At 45.6% G+C, this 24,530-nt stretch overlaps 2 protein-coding genes across 4 annotated transcripts in view; both read left to right on the top strand.

Moving 5' to 3' along the window:
* The first annotated feature begins 2,919 nt into the window (after nt 1–2,919).
* UNK (unk zinc finger) overlaps nt 2,920–24,530 on the top strand; it is a 43,392-nt gene continuing 21,781 nt past the window's right edge. For all 3 annotated transcript variants that reach the window (XM_050764212.1, XM_050764210.1, XM_050764211.1), the window contains exon 1: nt 2,920–3,128. In XM_050764212.1, the coding sequence (XP_050620169.1) occupies nt 3,025–3,128 (104 nt within the window). In that variant the 5' untranslated portion in view covers nt 2,920–3,024. The remainder of the gene's footprint in view (nt 3,129–24,530) is intronic.
* LOC126939213 (CST complex subunit TEN1) overlaps nt 13,783–24,530 on the top strand; it is a 224,897-nt gene continuing 214,149 nt past the window's right edge. Inside the window, exon 1 of the mRNA XM_050764358.1 lies at nt 13,783–13,794. The gene's annotated coding sequence lies outside the window, so the exon portion shown is untranslated. The remainder of the gene's footprint in view (nt 13,795–24,530) is intronic.

Below are 24,530 nucleotides of genomic sequence, written 5' to 3'. Positions count from 1 at the left end.
ACTACAGCCAGAAAGGAAATAGTCCTACTATAGTATTTGCATGTCCATGAAGAATAAACGAAAGATAACTAAACTAAATATGTGCCCTTTTGTTTAATAGCATATCCTGGCAGGTATTACTTCTGAAGAAACATGACAAATGTGTAAATATGCTAATCCCTACCTTTGCCTAAGTAAATGTCTTGGGTAGATTGCAATAGTCAGTTCTTCAGTTGCCTCAAGTATATAAAATACCATAGCAGGCTTAAGGTTAAGACTAGCCAAGCAAAGCCCAGAAAATTGAAATACAGCCTTGGGCATTCTACTCCACTCTATAGTTCTGATGCTTGGTTCAACAAATATTCCAAACCACTAAAAGAAAAAGTAGCAGAAACAGGTATATATAGGTTTCAACTAATGTTTTTTTTCTTTTTCTTTTTTTTTTGAGACAGAGTCTCTCTGTCGCCCAGGCTGGAGTGCAGTGGCGCAATCTCGGCTCACTGCAAGCTCCACCTCCCGGGTTCACGCCATTCTCCTGCCTCAGCCTCCCAAGCAACTGGGACTACAGGCACTCGCCACCACGCCCAGCTAATTTTTTGTATTTTTAGTAGTGACGGGGTTTCACCGTTTTAGCCGGGATGGTCTCCATCTCCTGACCTTGTGATCCGCCTTCCTCAGCCTCCCAAAGTGCTGGGATTACAGGCTTCAGCCACCATGCCTGGCTGTGTTTCACGATTTTTCTAGGTTACACAGAATCATGTCATTTCCATGCCTCCGTGTGGTGGGACAGTCATTTTCTTTCCAGCTTTGCTAATTATTAGAAACTAAAGCCACTCGGAGAAAAAAGGTATGGATTTACATTTATTCATTTAAGTATGATTCGTGGAAATAGGAGGCCGAGTGCGGTGGCTCACGCCTGTAATCCCAGCACTTGGCAGGCTGAGGAGGGCGGATCATGAGGTCAGGAGTTCGAGACCAGCCTGACCGACATAGTGAAATCCCATCTTTACTAAAAATACAAAAATTAGCTGGGCGTTGTGGCATGCACCTGTAATCCCAGCTACTCAAGAGGCTGAGGCAGGAGAATCGCTTGCACCTGGGAGGCAGAGGTTGCAGTGAGCCGAGATTGCACCTCTGCACTCCAGCCTGGGCAATGGAGTGAGACTCCGTTTAAAAAAAAAAAAAAAAAAGTCTGTCTCTCTTACCTGGTAGTCACACAGGTATGTTTCACTTTTTCCAAATTGGTACAAGGGAGGAAAAGCAACACAGGAAATGAGGAAGAACCAAAAACCTCTATGCAATGAAAAAAATAGCAGAAAAAAAAGAAAAGAAACAGAACCCAACAGCAAATGTGATGTAGCCTTGTAGGCTACTGTCCTAGTTCCTCTTCTGTTACCAACTTGCTGAGTAACTTTGTGCGGTTACTTAGCTTCTCTGGGTTTCGGTTTCCTCTTTTGCCAATTAAGCAGTTTGGATGAGATCATCTCCCAATTCTCCCAGTACACCCTTATTCTAAAGCTCATGGTATACATCCATTATTTAAAATCTGGTGCTGTGACCTCTATTTCCTCAGTCAGATCACACTTGAGTATTCTGAGGCTAACATAAACCAATTAAGTTGCGTTTAATCATAGGATTAAAGCAATATACTACAACTTGTATTTGTCCTTTTGTAATTTTTCATTTTCAAACGCCCCTAGTGGCTAAACGATTTAGCCTATTTAGGAAATACCAGTTTCTCAACTCTGTAATGTGGCTTCTGATGTGAGGGAACTTGGAGCTAAATAAAATATGTGTCACTCAAACGTTAACGATTTTCCATTAGCCCCACCACCCCTCACCCCTAAGGTTATTTGGAATGTGTTTTTTTAATGAGATAATCATTTGCTAATGTAATCCCATCTAAGAAAATATAAATCAAAACCAGTGGATTTAAAATAGATTCAATATGAAAAACAAAAGTTAAATGATAACTGTTAAAATATCTACGAGAACATTCTAAAACTCACAGAAAAAAATGCCTAGGTCTGGGGCATCTGGCTTATTTTACAAAGTAAAGAACTTTGCTTGACTGGTGGGAAGCAGAGATGGGAAAGATAATGTCCCAAGTAAAAAGGCTGACGTCCAGAGAAGAAAACTAGAGTGGATAAATACGGGCACGCCCTACTCAAACCCAGGCCTTTCCTCTGGACACTATGATGCTTCTTAACACTGACAAGTTGCCTGCAATTTGTCAATGTACCTCAGAGACTATTCTAGGCGGAGATTAAATTCGTCCTTGGCCCTTAATGTACTGGAAGCAAGTTGGTCAGGCCAGGTGTCAGGCTGAGAAGGCACACAAGTCGTGGAGTTCCAGGTGTCGAGGCTGGTAAAGGTAAATGAAGCGCCTCGGCAAAGGCGCGGGAACTCTCCTCCTTAGCAAAGCTTTCTCAATCCCTCTCAGGTTAGACCCGCCGCAAGGATGAAGGGGTTGCTGTCGGATTGCAGGTGCCTGCAGCACAGGGCCCAGAACTAAGAACCGACAATACAGATTCTTAAGCCCTGCTTGGAGGCACTGCTCTGAGCTGGCATTAGAACCGACCCAAGATGTACTAAGTATAAAGGCAAAGTAGTTATGACACCGTTGGCAGTGAAACTATACTTGGAACTCTTTCGTAGAAGTCGCTAGGGCCTCCCTAGCTCTGGGCCCCCTTCTCCTCCAGGCGCTCCAGTTTCATGGAGAGGTTTCCCTTTGAAACTGAAAACGCGCTGGTAAGAAGGATAAACGCGACCGGACTGCAATTCCCAGAAGCCGTCGCAGGCCCTCAGCATCCGGGACACTAGCAGCACGGATCCCTGGGTATTGTGGTCCCGCGCTTTGCCAGCAACCCTCTGCCGACGGTAAAATTCCAGTCGGACATAGAACCACAACTCCCAGCAACCCATGCTGCCGTGTGGGGGGTCTTCACGTTCTCGTGGCGCGGCGCAGGCGTACTGGGTCCTCGGCGCGGACCGCGCAGACTGAATAATAAAAGGGGAGCGGCGAAGAGGCAGGAAGACAAGACCATGTCGAAGGGCCCCGGGCCCGGCGGCTCCGCAGCTTCCTCGGCGCCCCCGGCCGCTACCGCTCAGGTGCTGCAGGCACAGCCCGAGAAACCGCAGCACTACACGTACGTAGAGCCCCCCCCCGCCGCGCGCGCACGCCTGACGTCAGCGGCCAGCGTGAGTCACGCGCGCAGGGAGAGCGCGAGGCGGCCTCTTCCTCCCCCCCTTCCTCCTCCGGCCCGGCCCAGACCGGTTCCAACCTGCTGGGGCCGGTCCCAACTGCCTCCAACTGCCACCAACCTCTGGTCGGGCTGTGGGGCGGGAAACTCGGTCCCGGCCGCTGAGTGGGGAAGGCGGGAGCTCGGGATGCAGAGTGCACTCTCCCTAGGCCAGGCCTTCGAGGCCTAACTGTTCCTCAGACCATAAAACCACAGTAGTAGGCTCCCTTGGGGGGCAGTGAGAAGTCCAAGACACAACCAAGACGAGTTCCGTGGGGCCCAGCCCCAGAACCCACCTATGAATGATCATTAGCGCGAAATCCTGTCAGGAGATTCCATGCAATTTGCACAGGAAGCCTTTTGTGTCCCTAAGGCTCGTAGGTTGTCCACGAGGGCCACCCTTGCTTGAATTCCCAGTCGACGTAGATAAACATGCAAAGATGAAAACGTGTCGGTGCGTGCCCATGACCGTTTCCCTCGCGGGCTGTGCGGAGCCTGAGTTTGGGAGCCCGAAGGTGATGGGTTCCGAGTATGTCTGCAGGCTCAGCAGAAATGTGGCATTAGAGGGACCCCCAAATACCGACACTACAGGGTCCAGCAAGATGGGAAAACCTCTTCCTGGAAGTCTGCATCTGTGTGCTTTTAGGTCGCTGTCTTCATTTCCTTCAAGTCACATTAAGCATTCCCTAGTTAGGTGATGTGGGAGAAAGATGAATAAGGGGCGGTTTCTCGTGTTAAGCAAAATGTTGCTTTCCATTTTCCCTGATGCTCTGAATGCCTCTCTTCCCCATGGGCTTCTGAGCGATGTGCATCTTTAAAAGGATCCCCAGCTGCGAGAGGTTTTGGAACCTGGGGGGTTGAACAGCTCTTAAGTTGTTCAGTGAACGAAGAACAGAATCATCTGTTGGAGTAGAAAGAACTCAAACCAGACAGGAGGAACTCTTGCTATATAGAAGACCTTGGGAAACTGTTCTGGGGTTGGGGAACATTGGTTATAGGAAGTGTATGGTTTCTTTGTGGGATTCTATGTTGTTGGCTGGAATCATTTAAGCTTCTTGACTACAGTCTGACTCAGGTTAACCATTCCTTTTCTGATGTGGACATTGCTTTCCTGGTCCTTTCTTACTGGAGATCTTTCGCAGTCTTTCCATTGATTTTGGTGAGATGTTTTTAGCTCAAAGACTACTGATTAGTTGAATGGTGTAGTCTTGATTTTCGAAGGTGGAAACTTCACGTAATTGGAACTTCTTTATATTCTCTGGTTGCTCAGATCACTGTTTTTAGTAAAATAAACACATTTTGAGTCATGAGAGTCTTGGTTTCAGCAACTTGTGTTTCTGTGTTGTGTTGTCATTGAGCATACTATGAAATCTGTATTAGAAAGACTTTCTTATTTTGGAATTGACAGGTGAAACTAGTGAACAGCTGAGTAAATGTCAGTGTCTGAGTCTTTGTCTTCTTGATGCTCATTTGTTTAAAACCTGTCTTTCAGGCCGGGTGTGGTAGCTCACACCTGTAATCCCAGCATTTTGGGAGGCCGAGGCGGATCACCGGAGGTCAGGAGTTCGAGACCAGCCTGCCCAATATGGCGAAACCCCATCTCTACTAAAAATACAAAAAATTAGCTGGGTGTGCTGGTGGGCACCTGTAATCCCAGCTACTCAGGAGGCTGAGGCAGGAGAATCGCTTGAACCCGGGAGGTGGAGGTGGCAGTGAGCCGAGATCGCACCACTGCACTCCAGCCTAGGTGACAAGAGTGAAACTCCGTCTCAAAAAACAAAAACAAAAAAACCCTGCCTTTCCATTCCTTGTGGGTAAGTACAGAGTAATGGGACCTGGCTCTTGAGGTGTCTTAGGAAATCAGCAGGAGTAGGTAAAATAGCCAAGCTTGATGGGAGGTTGTAGGTGTTCTTATCTCCTTGTCTGTTCGTATGTATGTGTGTTTTTATATTTTTATTTCCAAAAATCAGAGATAGAAATCAGTGGTCTTTCTTGCTAGACTTACCAGCATTCAGAAGCTGTGATGACTTGGCATACTTCATCCCCTAGTCGTCCTAGGGCTGAGGTGCAGGGAGCATGAGGACACATATGATGGAACCAGCACACTTGCTGGCTCTGATTTTTCCTTTTTTTTTTTTTTTTTTTTTTTAAGATAGGGTCTCTGTCATCCAGGCTGTAGTGCAGTGTCACGATCTCAGCTCACTGTAGCCTCGACCTCCCTGGTTCAAGTGATCCTCCCACCTCAGCCTTCTGAGTAGCTGGGACTACAGGCACACCTGGATACGTTGTTTTGGTATTTTTTGTAGAGACGTGGTTTTGCCATGTTGCCCAGGCTGGTCTCAGACTCCTGTGATCAAGCAGGCACAAGCAATCTACTGTTGGGCCTTGGCCTCCCAAAGTGCTGGGAGGCCACCACACCCAGCCTTTTTTTTTCTTTTTCTCTTAAAAGAGACATGGGCAGGGTGCTGTTGCTCATGCTTGTAATCCCAGCACTTTGGGAACCTGAGGTGGGTGGATCACTTGAGGTCAGGAGTTTGAGACCAACCTGGCCAACATGGAAACCCCGTCTCTACTAAAAATACGAAAAATTAGGTGGGCCTGGTGGCACACACCTGTAGTCCCAGCTACTCGGGAGGCTGAGACAGGAGAATCGCTTGAACCCAGGAGGCGGAGGTTGCAGTGAGCCGAGATAGTGCCACTGCACTCCAACCTGGGCGACAGAGTAAGACTCCGTCCAAAAAAAAAAAAAAGAGAGATGTGATCTCACTATGTTACCTAGGCTGGACTTGAACTCCTGGGTTCAAGCAGTCCTGCCTTAGCCTCCTGAGTAGCTGGGACTACAGGCACATACCTCTTTACCTGCTTCTCCCTGCCCCCATAAGGTGAATTCATTTATTGCCCTTGGGAGTTAGGGGATGGGAGCAGTTTGATTTTGAGCTGCTTGGGAGGTAAACAGTGGGTACACATGGACATACAGAGTGGAATAATAATTGATCATTGATAATAATTTTTTTTTTTTTTTTTTTGAGACGGAGTCTAGCTCTGTAGCCCAGGCTGGAGTGCAATGGCCGGATCTCAGCTCACTGCAAGCCCCGCCTCCCGGGTTCACGCCATTCTCCTGCCTCAGCCTCCTGTGTAGCTGGGACTACAGGCGCCCGCCACCTCGCCCGGCTAATTTTTTTTTGTATTTTAGTAGAGACGGGGTTTCACCGTGTTAGCCAGGATGGTCTCGATCTCCTGAACTCGTGATCCGCCCGTCTCGGCCTCCCAAAGTGCTGGGATTACAGGCTTGAGCCACCGCGCCCGGCCTCATTGATAATAATTGATCCCATTTTGAATACAGAGATAGACTCCTTTTGAATATTTGTGTTTTTGCCTGTCAGGTTTGTTTTGTTTTGTTTTGTTTTTTTTGGAGACGAAGTCTCACTCTGTTGCCCAAGCTGGAGCGCAGTGGCGTGATCTCAGCTCACTGCAACCTCCACCTCCCGGGTTCAAGCGATTCTCCTGCTTCAGTCTCCTGAGTAGCTGGGACTGCAGGCATACGCCACCATGGCTGGCTAATTTTTGTATTTTTAGTAGAGATGGTTTCATTATGTTGGCCCGGCTGGTCTTGAACTCCTGACCTTGTGATCTGCCCGGCTTGGCCTCCCAAACTGCTGGGATTACAGGCGTGAGCCACTGTGCCCGTCTGCCTGTCAAATTTTTTACCGTTTTAAACTTTTATTTATTTATTTGTATTTTTAGTAGAGATGGGGTTTCATCATGTTGGTCAGGCTGGTCTTGAACTCCTGACCTTGTGATCTGCCCGGCTTGGCCTCCCAAACTGCTGGGATTACAGGCGTGAGCCACTGTGCCCGTCTGCCTGTCAAATTTTTTACTGTTTTAAACTTTTATTTATTTATTTGTATTTTTAGTAGTGATGGGGTTTCACCATGTTGGTCAGGCTGGTCTTGAACTCCTGACCTCGTGATCTGCCCGCCTCAGCCTCTCAAAGTGCTGGGATTGCAGGTGTGAGCCCCTGCGCCCAGCCACTTTTATTTTTGCTTTTTATTTATTTTTGTCGCCCAGGTTGGTTGGGCAGAGCGAGAGACAGGATCTTGCTCTGTCACCCAGGCTCGTGTACAGTGGCATGGGAAGGCCTGAGTCTGAGAAGGTGTGAGCCACTTCACCTGGCCTTTCTTATGTGTAAATTAATTTTGTATAGTTTTATACTTGATGTTATTTGAAATTATGTAACATGCAGTAGTCTTTGCAATAATCCAGAGACACTTGTGTGATAATTGAGTCTCATTTACCATAACGGCAATCTTGGCAAACACAAGTTGAATACACCAAGCAAAAAATTACTTTCCCATTCGTTTCCCATTCTTGCCCCTTCAATCTTGTGCTGAAATTGCAGTTCTCAGTTTGAGCCCTCCTTTTCCTAAACCAAGAGGATTATTCATAACATAGTCTGAAGGATAATTTTCTTCTTTTTTTTTTTTTTCTAAACTCTTGAATAATCTTGCTTTAAGGGAAACTTTGGAATAATCCTTTCAGCAAATTGGTGTAGCAGGCACTTGTGCTGGACTTGAGGAATCCAGTCCTTTTAGAAAACAGTTATGTCAGAAGTTCCTCTATTGTACAGCTCCAAGTATTTGCTTAGCACTTAGTAAAACGATCATGTATATGTATTATTATTCTTCCAAGACAAAAACCATGTGACCTCTTTTTTTTTTTTTCCCTGAGACCAAGTCTGGAGTGCAGTGGCACGATCTCAGCTCACTGCAAGGTCTGCCTCCTGGGTTCACGCCATTCTCTCCTGCCTCAGCCTCCTGAATAGCTGGGACTACAGGCACCTGCCACCACACCCGGCTAATTTTTTGTATTTTTAGTAGAGATGGGGTTTCACTGTGTTAGCCAGGATGGTCTTGATCTCCTTACCTCGTGATCTGCCCACCTCAGCCTCCCAAAGTGCTGGGATTACAGGCATGAACCACTGTGCCCGGCCTGTGACCTCCTTTTACTAGACAGTTTGTCTTTTCTTTTTTTTTTTTTAATTTATTTTTATTTATTTATTTATGTATTTATTTATTTTTCTGAGATGGAGTCTCGCTCCGTTGCCCAGGCTGGAGTGCAGTGGCGCGATCTCGGCTCACTGCAAGCTCTGCCTCCCGGGTTCACGCCATTCTCCTGCCTCAGCCCTCCGAGTAGCTGGGACTACAGGTGCTCTCCACCACGCCCGGCTAATTTTTTGTATTTTTAGTAGAGATGGGGGTTCACAGTGTTAGCCAGGATGGTCTCTATCTCTTTTTTTTTTTTTTTTTTTTTTTTTTTTTTGAGACGGAGTCTTGCTCTGTCACCCAGGCTGGAGTGCAGTGGCCGGATCTCAGCTCACTGCAAGCTCCGCCTCCCGGGTTTACGCCATTCTCCTGCCTCAGCCTCCCGAGTAGCTGGGACTACAGGCGCCCGCCACCTCGCCCGGCTATTTTTTTGTATTTTTTAGTAGAGACGGGGTTTCACCGTGTTAGCCGGGATCGTCTCTCGATCTCCTGACCTCGTGATCCGCCCATCTCGGCCTCCCAAAGTGCTGGGATTACAGGCTTGAGCCACCGCGCCCGGCCGGTCTCCATCTCTTGACCTCGTGATCCGCCTACCCAGGCCTCCCAAAGTGCTGGGATTACAGGCGTGAGCCACCGTGCCCAGCCGACAGTTTGTCTTTTCATTTGACAAAGAATGAATTTAATTCAGCTTTATTTATAATAACATACTGTCTTGTATATTGGAAGAGTTTTATAAAAACATTTAAGAATGAGAACTTTTGTAGCAATCATCTCAAAATGTATCTGCAAGTTTAGCTACCTTTTGGCTTTTTGCTGTATTAACAGTTATACTATTGAAAGTGTATAGCTGAGCATGGCATAGTAGCTCACATCTGTAATCCCAGCACTTTGGGAGCCGAGGCAGGCAGATCACGAGGTCAGGAGTTCGAGACCAGCCTGGCCAACATGGTAAAACCCCGTCTCTACTAAAAATACAAAAAATAGCTGGGTGTGGTGGCGGACACCTGTAATCCCAGCTACTGAGGAGGCTGAGGCAGGAGAATCATTTGAGCCTGGGAGGCAGAGGTTGCAGTGAGCCGAGGTCACGCCATTGCATTCCAGCCTGGGTGACAGGACTAGACTCCATCTCAAACAAAAACATAAAAAGAAAATACAAAAATTAGCTGGGTGTGGTGGTGCGTGCTGAGGCAGGAGAATTGCTTAAACCCGGGAGGCGGGGGTCGCAGTGAGCTGAGATCGCGCCACTGCCCTCCAGCCTGGGCAACAGAGCCAGGCTCTATCTCAAAAAAAAATATATATATATATATTCTTGAAAGGTCACAGAAAAACTACCATCTTAAATATCCAGCTGGGTGTGGTAGCTATAATCTCAACTTGGGAAACTGAGGCGAGAGGATCACTTGAGCCCAGGAGTTCCAGACCAGCATCGGCAACATAGCAAGACCTCCTCTCTACTAAAAATTAAAAAAACGAGCCAGGTGTGGTGGTGTGCGCCTGTGGTCCTGGATACTCAGGAGGCCGAGGTGGGAGGATCCCTGAGCCCAGGAGATTGAGGCTACAGTGAGCCAAGATTATGTTACTGCACTCCAGCCTGGGTGACAAGACCCTATCTGAAAAATAAATAAATAATTGGCTGGGCGTGGTGGCTCACGCCTGTGATCTCGACACTTTGGGAGGCCAAGGTGAATGGATCACTTGAGGTCAGGAGTTCGGGACCAACCTGGCCATCATGGCAATTTTTAGTATCTCTACTAAAAATGCAAAAATTAGCCGGGCATGGTGGTGCATGCCTGTAATCCCAGCTACTCGGGAGGCTGAGACAGGAGAATCGCCTGAACCCAGGAGGCAGAGGTTGCACTGAGCCGAGATCACGCTCCTACACTCCAGCCTGGGCAACAGAGCGAGACTCTGGCTTGAAAAAAATAATAAAATAAAAATAAAGAAATAAATATTAAACTCTCCGAGTTTCTGACCTCATTGTTTTCACCCCATGAGAGGAAGTATACCTCAGAGACCAATCATATCTTCATGCCTTCAACTGCAGTGACTGCAGTCGATTCTCAGACTTCTTAATGCCCTCATGTTAAAGGAAAATGAAATTCTAGTTTAGTGAAGGTTTGCAGGAGTTTTCTGGCCACTTGGTGATTTCTTATAGGTAGACAGAGAATAAATACTTTATAGCCTCGTCTATCTAGGCATCATTTCAATTTAGGACTGGTTTCCTGGGCATTGAATTAAACAAAGATAATGTAGCAATACTTCCATAGATCTATTTTCAGTTTATGTATTATATAAATGTCATTAACTTCACTTGATTGCATCTGATTGTATTTTGGAAAATCCTGGACATGAATATGTATTTAAGTCATTATTGCAAATTACAATAAAATCGTACAAGAGTTAGTAGAGTACTACTTGTTGCACAACAGAAGTCATTGGAAGCGTTACTAAGCAACCTCAGCGAGAACGAGTTACATTACCAAGAAACACTTCTGGATCTTATTGACTTGTTTATCAAGTAGAACTGATTTTTTGCAGGACAGAAATTAGGAGCTCATTGTAGCCTTCATTTAATCCCACAAAATCCCCATTAACAAGTGTTAAGTGCCCTTGCTAAGGGTAGATTCTTAAGCTTAACACCTAGTTGATATTTGCTGTTATCTAAATTATTAAAGTCAAGATTTGCTTAATGGTTAAGTTTTTTTGTTTTAATCCAGCTATGTTAGATACTAAAGAAGGCTTCCCCACAACCCATATGCATCTGCTTTGACTGGTGGTTTCTATCATCCTACAAAGACTGTGACTTATTGGTGAGGGCAGCTGGACAACTCTGAGAGCAACTTAGAGAAATCCATCTTGGGCACACTCTGTAAAGGAGCTCCTTCTCTGCAAATAGCACCCCAGATAAGTGCACAAAAGCAAGATACCCTCGTGGACCTACACGTCCTCCCGCTTTTCAACACCCTGATGCCTGCAGGTGAGGTCTCTTTCCTGTGTGTCGTAGAAGCCATGAGCACGCTTAGGTAACTAGAGCCCTGCCACAGCCTGAGCAGCACAGCACACATCTGCAGGCTTTCCTGCCAGACCTTTGCCTAAAGGTAATTTTTCTCATTAGGAGAGACTCCAGGTCAAGAGTGATGACAGTAAGGTTGCATTTAAAGCTGCATTACATTAAATAGTGGACTGGTCTAGTGATTATTTTCCCACACTGGGCAATATTTGCTTAATGATTAAGTTTTTTGTTTTTGTTTTTGTTTTTTTTTAATCCAGCTATGGTTGATACTAAAGGAGGTTTTCCCACTATCCGTATGCATCTTCTATGTTTTGAAATTGCAACTATGGACAGTTATGGCTAATCCTAGTAGATTGTCTTCCCTTCTTTTAACATCTTGGATGAATTTGGGTCACACTAATTGTTATGTGAAGATGGATGTTGAATGTAAGTTTCTCTGCCATTCTTAGCCAATCTATAAAAATTACATTAGCCTAATTGCTAACAATGCCGAGAATTTAGGTGTAGTATCCGTCTGGACAGCAGAGCTTCTGTTTTCTTACTGTATGGATACTCTATAAATTCACCCCAGCCAGTCATGTTAAAATACCTGCATAGGCAACAGAGATATCTGTGGAGAAAGTGCATGGGGTAATAGGTACAGGGTGATTTTGGGGGTGATGGAAATGTTCTGGAATTAGATATGGTGAAGGTTACATAACACGGGTGAATACACTAAAAACCACTGAAATGTACACTTACAAGTGGTGAGTTTGTGTGCTCTCTGAATTATATATCAGATTTTTAAAAAGTTAATTAAAAAATCAGTGTATATGAGTCCCTCCTACAATAGAGAGGGCTTCAGGTGCATGGCCTATTGCCAAGGCTCAGCAGCAATAGTGTGGGAAAGTCTGTGGTTTGCACAAAGCTCCTTGGTGCCCTTTTCCCAGCTTTCTCAGTGGCTTAGGCCCTGTGTATCTATTGTAGTTGAATGCCCCCATGTTATAAGTCTGTGGAGATGTTTTGAGATAAGAGATATGTATTCAGAAAACAAGTTTGAGACTCCTAGGTGTTGGTAATTATACTTTACCTCGTCTCCAACTTGATAGCCATTCCAGGGAACAAGCAGATTTTTACCAATGCCTTCATAAAATGAATCACGTCTACTTCCTGGGGTGGGTGGGAGGTGGAAGAGAAGTTTGCTTTTACTAAAATGTAATAGAGTCCATTCTTCCGGTATTGTGAATGTTTTAAGGTTTACCTGGGCATTTAAGGACAGGCCATGTGTTTTAGGGATTTAAAATGATGTCAGTGGCTATACTATATTAGTTCAAGTAATCACAACAAACTTTTTATTATTTCTCTATAAAATCCCTCAACTTTCACCCCTTTTTTCTTTGCCAGTGTGTAGAATTTGACAGCAGTATCAAGAGCTGAGGAGAAGGAGAAGATGGAAAGGAGTCTAGCAACTTAAAAATCTCACAGCATTCTCTGTGAGGTGACCTTTTTTCCTGTTGGTGGCTCAATTTCTTTAGGACATAAAGAAGATACTGAGGCCTGTGACAGCCTGTGACAGTATCATCAAGTTGTATCTGAACTTATTGAACTGTTTCCTCCCCTTTCTTATTCTTTATTCACAGTTTACTTTTCATGTGCATAAGTTGACTCATTTGTTTCCTGTTAGCATTTGAAACACCATATAGCCACCATAAGTCCTGACAAAATGACTTCTAATGAGGAGGGGGAAGGTCCATGTCCCACCTTGCTATGAAATTTTGGCCTATTCACAAATCTACCCCCACATAAGAGAAGTAGTTATGTTCTGTAAAGAAGAGGTTGATAAAAACCTTTAGCATGGTGTTTTGTGACTTAGAAGTTTTAAGTAGTCGTTGTTATATCTAAGCATTTATTAATTTTGGTAAGAACATTACCATATGTTTCTGATGTCACTTCTACTGTTAAGAGGTGCCAGGCATCTGGCGGCCTGCCACTTCAGGATTTGTGTGAATCGGACTATCTAAATATAGTATAAATTAGAGACCAGTACTTGTATTTCCTGATTAAAAACAAACTAACCTCTGTTTCACTATTGAAGTAAGAGTACTTTACAATGAACACAAAAAATGTATATTAAATATCCAGTAGAGCATGCTAAAGTGAACATTTCTGTTTTTATTTCAGCAACTTATTTTATGGTATTGTAGTTATGGCCTGTGCGAAACTCTCCGACATGTTCTAAACAGCTTTCAGAGAGTCACTGAGGCTTATTTGCTACTACTCTTGTTTTTCCTTTAGCTCAGTTAAGAAATGCTTAGTTAGCCGGGCATGATGGCTCACGCCTGTAATCCCAGCATTTTGGGAGGCTGAGGTGGGTGGATCACCTGAGGTCAGGAGTTCGGGACCAGACTGGCCAACATAGTGAAACCCTGTCTCTACTAAAAATACAAAAAACTAGCTGGGCGTGGTGACAGGCACCTGTAATCCCAGCTACTAGGGAGACTGAGGCAGGAGAACCACTAGGACCCAGGAGGCGGGGGTTGTAGTGAGCCGAGATCACGCCATTGCACTCCAACCTGGGCAACAAGAGCGAAACTCTGTCTCAAAAAAAAAAAAAAAAAAAAAAAAGAAAAAAAAGAAAAGAAAAGAAATTAAGCATTTCTTAACAGTCAGCATGGTAGTTAGGAGTACTGACTCCAGGGTCACACCACCTGGATTTGAGGCCCAGCTCTGTCAGTTACTAGCTGTGAGATCTTGGGCAAGTGACTTACCTCTTTGTGTATCAGTTTCCTGAGAATAGGAATATTCCCTGTCTCATGGGGTTGTTATAAGGGTGAAATAAATGAGTTCATATATGTAAAGTGCTTAAAACAGTGCTTGACACTTAGCACAGTGTAGGTACTGTTCACCATTATTTGAACTGGGCTGTGTCACTGCTTTCAGTTGCATTGCTCCTTGCTTCAACAGCCCTGATTGAATGCCTTCTTTAGTTGCATCCACACTAAAATAGATTCTTCAGTTCCTAGGGCATGCACGGGGCAGCAGCATCTTCAGAGAACAGTTCTCTCTTCCACATCCACTTGAATTCTTATTTCATTCTCCAGTCTTTGTAGCGCCTCCATCATACTGCTTGTATCTTATATGATGGATGTATGTTCTAAACTGACCCACTCAGTTTAGGGCCAAATACTTTGTTGTACAGAAAACTGTACAAAGAACATGTTAGTTTAAACATATTACTAAAGTCATAAAACTGGAGGTTTTCCAGGCTAGCTTTTTCAGGCTAACTATTTACAGAAAAACTTTGTGGGTTTTTTGTTCTGTTTTATTTTTTAAATTTTTTTTTTTTTGGTTTTTGAGATAGGGTCTTGCTCTATTGCCTGGGCTGGAGTACAGTGGCATGATCTCAGCTCACTGCAACCTCTGCCTCCTGGGCTAAGCGATTGTAGTGTGTCAGCCTCCTGAGTAGCTGGGATTACAGGTACATGCCACCACACCCAGCTAATTTTTGTATTTTTAGTAGAGATGGGGTTTCACCTTGTTGGCCAGGCTGGTCTCACACTCCTGGCCTCAAGCGATCTGCCCGTCTTGGCCTCTCAAAGTGCCGAGATTACAGGTGTGAGACACCATGCCCGGCCAGAAAAACTTTGAATAAAGTCAAGGTATTATATGATTTGGGGGAGAATGAACGGGGCTTTTTTGTACTCTTGAATATTCTCTAAAATCAGTGATGTGGGCCGGGTGCGGTGGCTCAAGCCTGTAATCCCAGCACTTTGGGAGGCCGAGACGGGCGGATCACGAGGTCAGGAGATCGAGACCATCCTGGCTAACACGGTGAAACCCCGTCTCTACTAAAAAAAAAAATACAAAAAACTAGCCGGGCGAGGTGGCGGGCGCCTGTAGTCCCAGCTCCTCCGGAGGCTGAGGCAGGAGAATGGCGTAAACCCGGGAGGCGGAGCTTGCAGTGAGCTGAGATCTGGCCACTGCACTCCAGCCCGGGTGACAGAACGAGACTCGTCTCAAAAAAAAAAAAAAATCAGTGATGTGAGTGACCCTTACATGAACCTTCCTCAGTTTCACCAGCTCTAGGCCCCATAGGGCAAGGGGACAATTATAGAAAGAAGGGACCATGGACACACAGACTAGTTGTACACCTTCCTGGCTCTTGTTAGTTCTTGGGGCAGGACAGCTCACAGGTGTCAGAATGTTCCAGTGAGCCCCAGTGAAAAGTGGGCTGAAATAATTGCCAGTGATTGGCTCCCCCACTGTAAAACACTGACTTGCTTGAGTGCGCGTAGCACCTGAACTGTGGATTGCTGTGTGTGTGTGCACATGCGTGTGTGCACAGGTGCGGTCGGGAGTTTCATTGCATCTAGGGGCTTCATAGTGGCCATAAGATCATATTGTGTTTACTCTGACTAAAGGCCAGTGTGGGATCAAAGGAGGTTCAGACACACTTAGAAATTCACTAGACACTTTATTTGCCTGAATAATACTCCCTGAGCTTGCTTTTTCTGTCAGAGAGAATGTTCTAAATCAGGATCACTTTAGAAGATTTGGAAGCCACATCTCTGTAGCTGTGTAGTGTGTCAGATCCATCCAAATATTTACCTACCACCAATTATAGCTTTATTTTCCCTTATTTTTTAAAGCTTTTTTTTTTTTTTTTTTTTTTTTTGGGAGATACAGTCTTACTCTGTCACCCAGGCTAGAGTGCAGTGACGTAATCATAGCTCACTGCAACCTTGAACTCCTGGGCTCAAATGATCCTCACTTCAGCCTCCTGAGTAGCTGGGACTACAGGCCTGTACCACCACACCTGACTGATTTTTTATTTTTAGATTTGTTTCGTGAAGTCAGGGTCTTACTATGTTGCCAGGCTGGTCTGGAACTTCTGACCTCAAGCAGTCTTCCGTCCTCTGCTCCCCAAAGTGCTGGCCTGAGACGCCACACCCAGCCTAAACTAAAAGCCATTTTTAGTAACTCCCACCAATGTGGTTACTATTAGAAAGTTGTATGGTTTCTGGGTCATGTTTGGTGTCAGAATGTGTACATATATCCTTATAAATATCGAATGTAGAACTGATAGTAGTTTACCTTTCAGATTTGCAAAAATAAGGAAAGATTTTTAGCAGCTTGTAAGAAACATATACATACTTGGATGAATAATTAGAATTTTAATTTACAGCTCATATGCTCTTACAGTATTCTCTTTGAGGGTAAAACATACTTTATTCTCAAACTTAAAGAACCTTGGATAAGCCATGAATTATGGCCTCAGTGACTACATTTCTTTTTAGGAGTTATATGTGGGGGAAGGAAAGAAGTAGGTACACGGAAGTGTTAACATGGAAAACAGGAGATTACAGAGAAGCATTATTTGAGCCTTTGGATACTACAAATAATCTTCAACAATGACTGGGGTTTTTTGGCTTTTTGTTTTTCCTTTCCTTTTGTGCTTGTCGCAGAATCCTATCATATTGTGGTTAGATTTCAGTAAAGAATGTTTAAGATCGGCCGGGCGCGGTGGCTCAAGCCTGTAATCCCAGCACTTTGGGAGGCCGAGGCGGGCGGATCACAAGGTCAGGAGATCGAGACCACAGTGAAACCCCGTCTCTACTAAAAATACAAAAAATTAGCCGGGCGCGGTGGCGGGCGCCTGTAGTCCCAGCTACTCAGGAGGCTGAGGCAGGAGAATGGCGGGAACCCGGGAGGCGGAGCTTGCAGTGAGCTGAGATCGCGCCACTGCACTCCAGCCTGGGCAACAGCGTGAGACTCCGTCTCAAAAAAAAAAAAAAAAAAAAAAGAATGTTTAAGATCAGGACTTTGTCTTGCATTTAAAAAAGACCCTATATTCAAGTTAAAGCTTGTATATATTTGTTTTTTGTTTTTGTTTTTGAGACGGAGTTTTGCTCTGTCCCCCAGGCTGGAATGGCCAGGAGAGCAGCAGGAGCTGCAGGAACAGGTGCTTCCTCACTGGCCACTCCATCTTGAAAACTCATGGCCCATGTCCCGAGGCTGAGTGGCATCCAGAGTGAGTTATTCTACCGGCTCAATCTCTTGTCCCTTTTGTTGGGTTTACACCTTGCTGTTCACTGTTCTGGGATTCACCAAGTCCTGAGCAAATCTGGTGTTGCAGCGCCACCTCTTTCTGTTGGCTTGTCTTTTTTTTTTTTTTTTAGATGGAGTCTTGCTCTGTTGCCCAGGCTGGAGTACAGTGGCGCAATCTTGGCTCACTGCAAGCTCCGCCTCCCGGGTTCATGCCATTCTCCTGCCTCAGCCTCCTGAGTAGCTGGGACTACAGGTACCCACCACTATGCCTGGCTAATTTTTGTATTTTTAGTAGAGACAGGGTTTCACCTTGTTAGCCAGGATGATCTCAAGCTCCTGACCTCATGATCCACCCGCCTCGGCCTCCCAAAGTGCTGGGATTACAGGCATGAGCCACCGCGCCTGGCCCTGTTGGCTCGTCTTGGTTGTCTGGAATTCATCATTGTCTTGCCTATATGTCTCTGTACTCAAATCTGTAGGTTTGTCCAAATCAGATTATAAACAAACATAAAACATACAGGTGGACATTCATGCAGACATGCACTCCACAAAAAGATTGACCACAGCTCTTTTTTTTTTTTTTTTTTTTAGAGACAGTCTTGCTCTTGTCGCCCAGGCTGGAGTGCAATGGGGGGATCTTGGCTCACTGCAATCTGGGCCTCCTGGGTTCAAGTGACTCTCCCGCCTCAGCCTCCTGAGTAGCTGGGATTAAAGGTGCATGCTACTACACCCAGCTAATTTTTGTATTTTTTAGTAGAGGCGGGGTTTCGCCATGTTGGCCGGGCTGGTCTCGAACTGACCTCAGGTGATCCCCCCCACCTCAGCTTCCCAAAGTGTTGGGATTACAGACATGAGCCACCATGCCTGGCCTAATTTTTGTATTTTTAATAGAGATGGAGTTTTGCCCTGTTGGCCAGGCTGGTCTTGAACTCCTGATCTCAGGTGATCTGTCCACCTTGGCCTCCCAGAGTGCTGGGATTACGGGCATGTGGCACTACACCAAACCACGGTTAGTTTTTGTGTTTTCAGTAGAGACGGGGTTTTGCCATATTGACCAGGTTGATCTCAAACTCCTGGCCTCAGGTGATCCACCTGCCTTGGCCTCCGAAAGTGCTGGGATTACAGGCATGAGCCACCATGTCTGACTGGTACCCAGCTTTTGCCAGTAGTCATCATGATACCCATTGGTTGTTGGAGGAAATAGAAACAGGAATTAATCTGTAGTGGCTGTGCATGGTGGCTCATGCCTGTAATCCCAGCACTTTGAGAGGCTAAAGAGGGTTGCTTGAGGTCAGGAGTTTGAGACCAGCCTGGGCAATGTCATCTCTATAAAAAAATATAAAAATTAGCTGGGTGGGGTGGCAGGTGCCTATAGTCCCAGCTATTCGAGAGGCTGAGGTGGTAAGATTGCTCGAGCCTGGGAGGTTGCAGTGACCTGTAATTGCACCACTGCACTCCAGCCTGGGTGACAGAATGAGACTCTTTTTTCAAAAAGTAGATCTGTAATGGTCTCTGCACATTCTCAGCACCAATGACAAAAGAGGAACCAGATGCCAGCAACTGACTCTGTGTGTGAGGCGGAAGATCTCAATGTTAGTGTTCAGGTGAGGAACAAAGCTGAGCAGACATGATGTGGAATAGAGAGCTTGCTGAGTTAATTGCCAGGAGAAGTATCTAAGTCAGAGGTTGGAGCTGCTTCTCTGTGTTTTATTGGGTTCGTGCAGAGCTGCTTTATACCAGGCTTGTACCACTTGGTATGCTTTTTGCTTTTCTTTTCACTTCTACACCTCTCAGACACCTGCTGTGGGTCAGCTCTGTGCAGGGGTACAAAGATGATAGATGTGGCAGTGTATAAAACAGTCAGAATCCACTGCGGTGGCTGTACCAGCAGTATTCACATAGTGTAGTAGGAACATGGAAGAGGGGGCAGGCAGGGTCAGGGAACCCTCAGGGTGATCTAGACCCAGGGGACAACATGATCAAAAGTATGGAGATGTAAGGGTGTGATGCGATGAGGCATATCAACTGTTTAGAGCAGAGGTCACCTGTAATCCCAGCACTTAGGGAGCAGAGGCCAGAGGATAGCTTGAGCCCAGGAGTTCGAGACATGCTCGGGCAATATAGTGAGACCCCTTTCTCCACAAAAAGGGGAAAAGAAGACAAAAATACCCAAGTGTAGAGCAGAGGTCGGCAAACCAGCCTGCATACCAAATCCAGCCTGCTGCCTGCTTTTTTATGGCCCACTTTCTTTTGAGACAGGTCTCAGTCTATCCTCCTGGCTGGAGCACAGTAGGACAGTCTTGGCTCACTGCAGCCTTGACCTCCCAGGCTCAAAGAATCCTCCTGCCTCAGCCTTCTGAGTAGCTGTGACTATAGGTGTGCACCACCACACCTGGCTAATTTTTGTACTTTTTTGGTAGAGACAGGGTTTTGCCACATTGCCCAGGCTGATTTCCTAACTCCTGAGCTCAAGCAATCCACTGCCTTGGCCTCCCAGAGTGCTGGGATTACACGCATGAGCCACTGTGCCCTCCCTTCACATTTTTTCAGTGACTGAAAAAAATGACATTTCGTGATGTGACGATTATATGAATTTCAAAGAGTCCCTAAATAAAGCCTCCTTTGGGCCAGGCATGGTGGCTCACGCCTGTAATCCCAGCACTTTGGGAGGCTGAGTTGGGCGGATCACGAGGTCAGCAGATCGAGACCATCCTGGCTAATAAAGTGAAACCCTGTCTCTACCAAAAATACAAAAAATGAGCTGGGCGCGGTGGCGGGTGCCTGTAATCCCAGCTACTTGGGAGACTGAGGCAGGAGAATGGCATGAACCCAGGAGGCGGAGCTTGCAGTGAGCAGAGATCGCACCACTGCACTCCAGCCTAGGCGACAGAGTGAGATTCTGTCTCAAAAAATAAAAAATAAATAAATAAAGCTTCCTTTGAACCTGCGCTCATTCGTTTCTCTATTGTCCTGGCTGCTTGTGCCCTTCAGTGGCAGAGTTGAGTAGTTGCAACAGGAGACTGACTATATGTGATGCTCATTGCTTCACATTGCTGCACGTATCAGCATACCACTTTTTTTTTTTTGAGACGGAGCCTCGCTCTGTCGCTCAGGCTGGAGTGCAGTGGCGCAATCGGGCTTATTTCAAGCTCTGCCTCTCGGATTCATGCCATTCTCCTGCTTCAGCCTCCCGAGTAGCTGGGACTACAGGCGCCCGCCACCACACCCAGCTAATTTTTTGTATTTTTGGTAGAGATGGGGTTTCACTGTGTTAGTCAGAATGGTCTTGATCTCCTGACCTCTGATCCGCCCACCTCGACCTCCCAAAGTGCTGGGATTCCAGGCATGAGCCCCTGTGCCTGGCCAGCATACCACATTTTATACATTCTTCATCACTGTTGCATACCTCTTATGTCAAAAGAAGAGAGGAAGAGAAAAATGCACTTCAAGTATTACACTTTTAAGGCTCGGTGGCATGTGGATTATTTTGTTAACACATTCGGTGGCAAAGCATCTAATAATAAAGATAGCTGTGACTGTGCATGGTGGCTTATGCTTGTAATCCCAGCACTTTGGGGGGGCCGAGGCAGGAGTACAACTTGAGCCCAGGAGTTGAGGTTGCAATGAGCTGTGATTACACTACTGCACTCCAGCCTGGTGATAGAGAAAGAAAAAGAAAGGAATATTCCTTTAATTTTTTTTTTTTTTTTTTGAGACGGAGTCTAGCTCTGTCTCCCAGGCTGGAGTGCAGTGGCGCGATCTCCACTCACTGCAAGCTCCGCCTCCCAGGTTCACGCCATTCTCCTGCCTCAGCCTCCCGTGTGGCTGGGACTACAGGCGCCCGCCACCGTGCCCGGCTAATTTTTGTATTTTTAGTAGGGACGGGGTTTCACCATGTTAGTCAGGATGGTCTCGATCTCCTGACCTCGTGATCCGCCCATCTTGGCCTCCCAAAGTGCTGGGATTACAGGCGTGAGCCACCGCGCCCAGCCAATTTTTTTTTTTTTTTTTTTTTTTTTTTTTTTTTTTTTTTTTTTTGAGATAGAGTCTCGCTCTGTCACCCAGGCTGGAGTGCAGTGGCGTGATCTCAGCTCACTGCAACCTCCATCTCCCGGGTTCAAGTGATTCTTCTGCCTCAGCCTCCTGAGTAGCTGGAACTACTGGCACCTGCCACCACACCTGGCTAATTTGTATTTTTAGTAGAGACGGGATTTCACCATATTGGCCAGGTTGGTCTTAAACTCCTGACCTTGTGATCCGCCCGTCTTGGCCTCCCAAAGTGCTGGGATTACAGGCGCGAGCCACTGCACCCGGCCCCCACCTTTTTTTTTTTTTTGGAGATTGCTCTGTTGCCCAGGCTGGAGTACAGCGGTGCGATCTCAGCTCATTTCAACCTCAACTTCCCTGGTTCAAGTGATTCTCATGCCTCAGCCACTCAAGTAGTTGGAATTATAGTTGTGACTCACCACGCCTGGGTAATTTTTTTTTTATTTTTGGTAGAGACGGGATTCTTCATGTTGGCCAGGCTGGTGTCAAACTCCTGACCCCAAGTGATTTGCCCGCCTTGGCCTCCCAAAGTGCTGAGATTACAGGAGTGAGCCACTGCACCTGACCTAAAAATTTTTTTCTGACCATTGCTTTTTTACGAGTTGGGAATATTGTGATAAGTGCTTCATCTGATAATGCTGATGAATTTTTTTCAGCATAGATGTCTTTTTTTTTTTTTTTTTTGAGACAGGGTCTCGTTCTGTCACCCAGGCTGGCATGCAGTGGTGCAACCGTAGCTCACTGCAGCCTCAAACTCTTGGGTTTAGTGATCCTCTCACTTCAGCCTCCCAAGTAGCTGGGACTACAGGTGCATGCCTGGCTTCGTTTTCTTAAAATTATGTTTTAAAAATGTTTAGTTTAAAAAAAATGTTTAGTGATGGAGTCTTGCTATGTTGCCTTCAAACTCCTGGGCTCAAGTGATCCTCCCACCTCCGCCTCTTGAGTTGGTGGGATTACGGGGATAAGCCACTGCATGCAGTTAGGAATATTTCCTTACAGCAGAATTTCTTCACAAGAATGAAAACTACATTTTTGTAGTTTCAGTTGCAGGCTACAACTGAAGCAGGTTTCTGAGTGGCTCGTTTGTTAGCTAGGCAAGGAAAGCCATTTACTGATGTTGAGTTAATTAAATTGTGTTTGATTGCAGGAGCTGGAGAAGTGTGTCCAGAGAAAACACACTTTTGTTTGAGAGTGTTAGCTTTTCAGCAGGAACAGTGTCTCAAAATGTTGAGGACGTTAGGAGCAACATCAGTAGTCAATTAAAACAGAAGGCTGGGCTGGGCGCCATGACTCACACCTGTAATCCTAGCACTTTGAGAGGCCAAGGTGGGCAGATCACAAGGTCAGGAGATTGAGACCACCCTGGCCAACATGGTGAAACCTCGTCTCTACTAAAAATACAAAAATTAGCTGGGTGTGGTGGCCCACGCCTGTAGTCCCAGCTACTCAGGAGTCTGAGACAGGAGAATCACTTGAACCCGGGATGTGGAGGTTGCAATGAGCCGAGATCACACTACTGCACTCCAGCCTGGTGACATAGCCAGACACCGTCACCAAAAAAAAAAAAAAGGCCGATTTCATGTGGTTTTTCCTGGCTGTTGATGAGTCCACAGCTAGTTACTATTACTGTTTAGTTTTTAACTTATTCATGGAGTTGATGCCAGGTTTGAAGAGAGTGAGGAATTAACCTCTATGAATAGTTTGTTTGGAACAATTACAGGTGAGAGTATTTTCAAAAAAGCTAAGAAAACACTAATTCAGTACAACCTAAAGTGTAATCTGCTAGTATCTTTTACAACTGGTGGTGGTAAAAATATGTGTACAGCAGAAAAATAATTGAACAAATTTACGAAACTTGTGAAAATGTAAGGTGGTTTATTCATTGTGTTATTCATCAGCAGGTACTTTGCAGAAAATGTTTTAGTTTATCATGTGTTATTAAACCCTTAGCATCAGTAATTTTACTTGGTTTTGTGAATCATCATCAGTTCCATGAGTTTTTGTCCGAAATAGAAGCTGAATATTCTGCTATGCCCTGCTACGCAGTAGTTTGATGACTGAGCAGTGGTAGTTTTCTTTCAACTTTTTGAGCTATTAAATGCTGAATGGCTTTGGAAATTAGCTTTTGCTGCAGACTAGGTAATGTTTGTTAATGAATTCAACCTAAAACTCCAAAGTAAAACAGTGCTTATGCAAACCTTATGCTTCAGGGAAGTCATGTTGATGACAGCAAATGTTTAAATCATTATGTCATGTTAAGCTGCCTTGTATACTTCCTGTGCTGTCAAAAGTGAAAACAAAGGCAAGCTCTCCATTCCTACACACATGTTCCAAATGCAGGCTATAGTTCTATCAGGGATTTTGCATCTCAATGTGAACACAAAGGAAATTTCTCTATTTTGAAATCCATCGGGTGGGCACGGTGGCTTACACCTGTAATCGCAGCACTTTGGGAGGCGGTGGGCAGGTCACTTGAGGTCAGGAGTTCAAGACCAGCCTGGCCAACAAGGGGAAACCCCGTCTCTACCAAAAAATACAAAAATTAGCCGGGTGTGGTGGCGCATGCCTGTAGTTCCAGCTACTCGGGAGGCTGAGGCAGGAGAATCGCTTGAATGTGGGAGACAGAGGTTGCAGTGAGCTGAGATCACGCTGCTGCACTCCTGCCTGGGTGACAGAGTGAGATTCCATCTAAAAAATAAAAATTAAAAATCTGCACAATTGAGTTTACGACATATCTTCAACTGGAAGTGATTAAAAGATAAGTATTAATAGAATTCTGGCCATGCGTGGTGGCTCACACCTGTAATCCCAGCACATTGGGAGGCCGAGGCTGGCGGATCACCTGAGGTCAGGAGTTCAAGACCAGCCTGGCCAACAAGGGGAAACCCCGTCTCTACCAAAAAATACCAAAATTAGCCGGGTGTGGTCGCGGGTACCTGTAATCCCAGCTACTCGGGAGGCTAAGGCAGGGAGAATCGCTTGAACCCGGGAAGCAGAGGTTGCGGTGAGCCAAGATCGTGCGACTGCACTCCAGCCTGGGCGACAGAGCGAGACTCCGTCTCAAAAAAAAAAAAAATTAGTGGAATTCTATAATTGTCATCTAAGAGATGGATATCCTGAATAAAAATTATATGCTTGGCTGGGCGTGGTGGCTTACATCTGTAATCCCAGCACTTTGGG

The sequence above is a fragment of the Macaca thibetana genome, chromosome 16 (assembly GCF_024542745.1).
Source record: "Macaca thibetana thibetana isolate TM-01 chromosome 16, ASM2454274v1, whole genome shotgun sequence".
Taxonomy (NCBI): Eukaryota; Metazoa; Chordata; class Mammalia; order Primates; family Cercopithecidae; genus Macaca; species Macaca thibetana.
This window is presented reverse-complemented; position numbering and strand designations above follow the sequence as displayed.